The sequence below is a fragment of the Lactuca saligna genome, chromosome 2, assembly GCF_052625555.1.
Source record: "Lactuca saligna cultivar CGN05327 chromosome 2, ASM5262555v1, whole genome shotgun sequence".
Taxonomy (NCBI): domain Eukaryota; kingdom Viridiplantae; phylum Streptophyta; class Magnoliopsida; order Asterales; family Asteraceae; genus Lactuca; species Lactuca saligna.
In genome coordinates, this window is record NC_136418.1 from 189,979,689 (window position 1) to 189,985,872 (window position 6,184).

At 41.4% G+C, this 6,184-nt stretch overlaps 1 protein-coding gene across 1 annotated transcript; it reads right to left on the bottom strand.

Annotated features, from left to right (window-relative positions):
- Positions 1-5,154: 5,154 nt before the first annotated feature.
- Positions 5,155-5,850, bottom strand: LOC145030526 (uncharacterized). Its single transcript, XM_078978880.1, has one exon. It carries the CDS (start codon positions 5,848-5,850, stop codon positions 5,155-5,157), a length of 696 nt encoding a protein of 231 aa, XP_078835006.1.
- Between the last annotated feature and the right edge of the window lie 334 nt (positions 5,851-6,184).

The window sequence follows — 6,184 nt, forward strand, 5'->3', positions numbered from 1 at the left end:
AAATCTTCAATCCTCTTCCTCCATGTCAGCTCCTCCGGCTCCGCTTCCTCCTCCTTCATTGCCCCTCATCATCCTTTCCTCCCAACTCATAATGTTGGGATAACCGGGACCGGGCCTCGGTGCGATATTCATTTGCTCGAAGAGGTATTCAAATGATTGATTGTTATAATTGACCCCTCTTCTAATATCATCCAAATACCGCCGGTACTCAACTCAACTTGATTCCATACATCGTTCTCTTCCTCCACCGGAATAACCGGTGGGTCTTCTCGTACCCGCTCACTTCGTTGCCTCACTCGCCTTCCCAGCTCCTCGGGGATAGCCGGCTCATCCGCATGTGGAAGAGAAAAAGAATCTCCAAACTTCTTAATGATCCTTTCCCTCCTATATAATATTGTTTTGAAAGGAGGGGGATAAATGACCATCAGCACCCTTGCTTCTTGCAAATCTAATATCCCAAATGACCTTGCAAGCCTCGTCAGAAACATCCCTCAATTGATCTTGGAGTTCACCTTCTCCTTAACAGCCTCTTCCGCAAGATACTTGGCTATGCAGTAGGGGAGATTGCAAAAAACATCGGGAGTAATAATACTCCAAAGATAGAAGATGTCAAGGGTCGGGACCTTGTCCCAGTCCTTTCGCATATTAATCGTATTGGAAACGAAACGATGAATGAGATGGTGGATCGGTGAACGAATGTGACCCTCCTGTGCGGTATATGGGATGTACACCCGGTTAGCAATAGTATTCCACCAGGTAGAAGCAACCACTGGTTCGGGGAGATCTTTGTGGCAATTCTCCAAGAAAGCTTCAAAGTCCTCAGTCAACATAGTGGTTTGCTCATAGATTCCAAGCCTCCATGAGAATTCAGCCATGCTACATTGTCGCAGCTCCCCACCAAGAGAAAAGGAAATTACTGTAACCACCTCGGAATGAGATGGTAGCAAAAAACTCCCAACATAATTCAGCGTAGACCGGTTCTTGAATTTTGAATAACTGTAACCAACCATCACATATGATGGTTGAATCCCCCATATTGCATTCTTTCACCAAATATGGTGTCATCTCTTCTTCCAAACCAACCTTCCCCAGCCAATCTCAGTCCACTGCATTGGGTATGTGAATCTCTTTCTATTTCAAAGCCTCTAACTTGTTTTTGGCACGGGCTTGAGACGATTTGGATGTGATTTGGCGAAACGAGAGCCACAGGATGTCCCCTTGGCTCCCCCCTCTTGAAGTCTGACCTCTTCTGGACATGGTACTTGCATAACAACATTAAGAAAGCACAAACAAACAACACCCAACAATTAAAATCGAATAAAACAGATCTGTATAGCACCCTACTCGCCGAGTTCATGTCCTACTCGGCGAGTAGGATGAATATCGAGACCAACTTCATACCGAACGTATATGGGTGATCTAAAACACCAAATTTTTCATAGGGGTTTGTTGTACTAAGTCTAATAACCACTAATCCAAAAGAAATTTCTTCTAACACCTCCTAATTCATGGTAAAATCAAAACCCTAGAAATTGAGGAAACCCCAAATCCAATTTTAGACAAAATAAGGGCAAAGAAGTGATAAAGCTTTAACCTTTTATGAGTTTTAAGTGTAAAAATCATACCTTTTCTCTTGAAAGTCGAAGATTAAGCCAAAACCGCATAAATCGCTTGAGGGTGGCTGTGCACAACGAGTGTGTCGGTAAAATGGGTGAAAACCCTTATTTCACATATTATAAACCGTCTGTGTAAGGTGGCTACTCGCCAAGTAGAAAAGCTTTACTCGCCAAGTATAACTACATTTACACGTTTTTTGGGTTATTTAGACAAGTACTCGCCGACTACACGTACCTACTCGACGAGTAAAGCTTGCAGTTTGACAAAAATTGAATTGTTTCTTATTTTAACCCACCACCCCACACTCTAGGCATTGCTTGCCCTCAAGCAATCATTTAGAACATATTTTCAGAAGAAGATGAATGAAAAAGATCCTAAGAAAGTAAAAAGAAAGTAAAGGAAAAAGAAATGCAAACTCTAAACTCGGGTTGCCTCCCGGAAGCGCTTCTTTTTAAGGAGTCATTAGTTGGACTCCTCCCATTCTACGTGGCTATAATCCCTTCCAGCAACATCAACTCTTCCATGCCTTCATTCCTTGGGACTCCTTCTTCATACTTTTTGACCCTATGTCCATTGACCTTGAAAGGGGTTCCATCTTTTGACAATAGCTCTATAGCACCATGTGGAAACACCGTATTCACTAGAAAAGGACCATCCCATCTTGATTTGAGTTTTCCCGAGAAGAGTTTTAGCCGTGAATTAAAGAGCAACACCTTTTGGCCTTCATGAAATTCTTTATTTCCTTGATCCTTTTGTCGTGCCAACTCTTGGTTTTCTCTTTATAGATTAAAGAACTAGTGTACGCATCATTTCTAAGTTCCTCAAGAGCATTCATTTGCATTAACCGGTTGTTCTTGAGCTCCTCCATGTTGAAATTGCACATCTTTAAAGCCCAAAAAGCTTTATGCTCTATCTCCATCGGTAAATGACATTGCTTTCCATAAACTAACCTATATGGTGTAGTACCAATAGGTGTTTTGAAAGCTATACGGAAGGCCCAAAGTGCATCGTCTAGCTTATCCGACCATTCTTTTCGATTGGTCCCCACCGATTTCTCCAAGATTCTCTTTAAAGCTCTATTTGTCACTTCGGTTTGTCCACTAGTTTGTGGATGGTAGGATGTAGAAAATTTATGGGTTACTCCATATTTCCTTAGCACCTTCTCTAGTTGATCATTGGCAAAATGAGTGCCTCGGTCACTTATAAGAGCTTTCGGGACCCCAAATCTTGAAAATAACTTCTTTAAAAATGGCACCACCACCCGACCGTCATTAGTTGGCAAAGCTTGTGCCTCCGCCCACTTGGATACATAATCCACCGCCACCAATATGTATTTGTTGCCTTTATACATGGGAAATGGTCCCATAAATCAATCCCACACACATCAAATACTTCGCACACTTGGATACTATGTTGTGGCATTTCATTTCGAGATGAAATGTTTCCAGCTCTTTGACATGCATCACATTCTTTGACAAATTGGGTTGCATCTTTAAAAATCGTGGGCCAGTAAAACCCAATGTCAAAGATCCTCTTAGCAGTGTAATGTGCTCCATGATGTCCACCTGTGGGCCCGCTATGACAATGCTCCAATATTTTCCGGCTTTCATTCCCGAACAGGCATCTTCGTATGATTCCATCCGCGCAACTTCGGAAAAGATATGGTTCATCCCAAAAGTAATACTTTATCTCGGAAAAGAATTTCTTCTTTTGTTGACTTGTGAGATCTTTTGGGATGTATTTGCTAGCTAAGTAATTAGCTATATTTGCAAACCATGGTTCTTCTCCCACGATCACCATAATATACTCGTCCGGAAAATCATATCCAACTCTATCTTCTTGCAATCGCGGGTTTTCAAGCCTTGACAAGTGGTCAGTTGATACATTCTCCATTCCCTTTTTGTCTCGTATCTCTATGTCAAACTCTTGAAGAAGTAGAACCCATCGTATCAATCTTGGTTTGGCATCCGGTTTGGCAAACAAATGCTTGATAGCAGAGTGGTCAGTAAAGATTGTTGTTTTAGATAAAACTAAATAAGGGTAGAATTTATCAAAAGCATACACCACAACTAATAATTCCTTTTCCGCGGTGGTATAATTTTCTTGGGTCGGATTTAAAGTCTTACTAGCATAATATATGGGTCGAAAGTGCTTATCAACCCTTTGACCAAGGACAGCTCCTAATGCAAAGTCACTAGCATCACACATTATTTCAAATGGTAAATTCCAATTTGGTGCAAATAATGATCGGGGCATTAGTCAATTTTTCCTTTAAAAATTCAAATACCTCTAAACACTCTTTAGTAAAATTAAATGATGCATCTTTTAAGAGTAATTGTGTTAGAGGTCTAGTTATTTTAGAAAAATCTTTTATAAAACGCCGGTAAAAACCCGCGTGATCTAGAAAACTTCTAATGCCCTTCACATTAGTTGGTGGGGGTAATTTGGCAATGGTGTCAATCTTTGCCCAATCCACTTCAATTCCCAATTTGGAAACCTTGTGGCCTAAAACTATACCCTCGTTGACCATAATGTGACATTTCTCCCAGTTGATGACCAAGTCGGTTTTTTCACACCTAGCAAGCATTGAGTCAAGATTTGTGAGACAATCATGGAAGGAAGATCCAAAAACAGAAAAATCGTCCATAAAAACTTTCATATATTTTTCCACCGTATCATGGAATATGGCTGTCATACACCTTTGAAATGTCGCAGGTACATTGCATAGCCCAAAGGGCATGCGTCGATAAGCAAAAGTCCCACTTGGGCAAGTAAATGTGGTCTTTTCTTGATCCATTGGGTCTATGGGTATTTGAAAATAACCCGAGAATCCGTCTAGAAAGAAATAATAACTATGGCCCGATAATCTTTCTAACATTTGATCAATAAAAGGTAAGGGAAAATGTTCTTTACGAGTGACATCGTTTAGCTTTCGATAATCGATGCACACTCTCCAACCGGTTACCGCTCGTGTCAGAATAAGCTCATTCTTTTCGGTTGTTATGACCGTCATCCCTCCTTTCTTGGGCACCACTTTGACCGGACTCACCCATGGACTGTCGGAAATGGAATATATAATCCCTGCATCTAAAAGTTTGACCACTTCCTTCTTGACCACTTCTTGCATATTTGGGTTTAATCGTCTTTGGTTCCGTACAACCGGCTTTGCTCCTTCTTCCAGATTAATCTTGTGAGAATAATAAGAGGGGCTTATTCCCTTGATGTCGGTGATGCTCCATGCTATGGCCCACTTTCGCTTCTTCAAAACTTGCACTAGTTCTTCCTTTTTCAGATTTGGAAAGCTCAGATGTTATGATTACTGGCTTTTGATTGTCATCTTCAAGGAAAGCATACTCCAAATGTTTTGGTAACTTTTTGAGCTTAGTTTTTGTGTTCTATTTGTTGTACTCGCCAAGTGCAGGTAGGGAACTCGGCGAGTTGGTAGCTGAATTTACGAATTTCTGTCTTTTCCAAGCATGAACTCGGCGAGTGGCTCGGCCCTACTCGGCGAGTTGTAGTGTCAGATTGCTTCATCAATTATTCAAACTCAGCTTCTTCCAACAGCCTCTCGATCTCCATTAAGTCTTTTTCAGCATCAAATTCTTCATCAAAAATTGTGGACTTGCTTGAATCTTCACTTATGCATTCCTCCAATAATTCAGCAAGCATGTCAATTGAGAATGTTGTGTCGTCACTGTTCCTTGCATACTTCATGGCTTGACCAACCCCAAAACTGACTGAATCTTCTCCTACCTGCAAAGTCAGCTTCGAATCCCTCATGTCTACTATAGCACTCGCAGTGTTGAGGAAGTGTCTTCCGAGGATGATCGGGACTTGAGGATCTGCCCCCATATCTAGAATTATGAAATCAGCGGGAAATACGAATTTTTCCACCTTGACCAGTAAGTCTTCACATATGCCTCTTGGAAAAGTAACTGTCTTGTTTGCTAAATGAATCGCCATACGAATTGGCCTTGGTTCCGGGAGATCCAGCTTCTTGAAGAATGAATATGGCATGAGGTTTACACTTGCTCTCGAATCGGCCAAAGCATGAATGGTAGCCAAGTTGCCAAATTGGCAAGGTAAACTTAAGCTCCCCGGGTCACCCTTCTTCTTTGGTAGCTTATTTAGCATAGCAGTTGAGCAGTTTTCATTGAGGACTACCTTTTTCACTTCCTCCATCTTCCTTCTCTTCGTGAGAAGTTCTTTAAGGAATTTTGCATATTTGGGCATTTGCGCGACAACTTCGATGAAGGGTATGTTGATTTGAAGGGATTTGATATGATCTAGAAACTTCTAGTACTCCTCTTCCTGCTTCTCTTTCTTAGCTCGGGTTGGGTATGGCAATGGAGGCTGGTAAAGCTTTTCAGGGGTCTGCTCCTTCGGATTTGGCAGTGGACTCACTGAGTCCATATTCTGTACTCGGCGAGTAGGATCTGTTCCTTGAAGATTTTGATTTTTGTCTTGAATTTCTGCATCCTCCTTCTGTGATTCTTTGGGTGCTTCATTCTGAATAAGGGCCATAGGAGTGATTATTTTCCCACTTCTTGTTGTAACTATATTTATG

What these genes read in the sequence shown, in the direction of transcription:
- LOC145030526 (XM_078978880.1), bottom strand. Translation starts at nt 5,850, where the DNA reads ATGCCCAAATATGCAAAATTCCTTAAAGAACTTCTCACGAAGAGAAGG.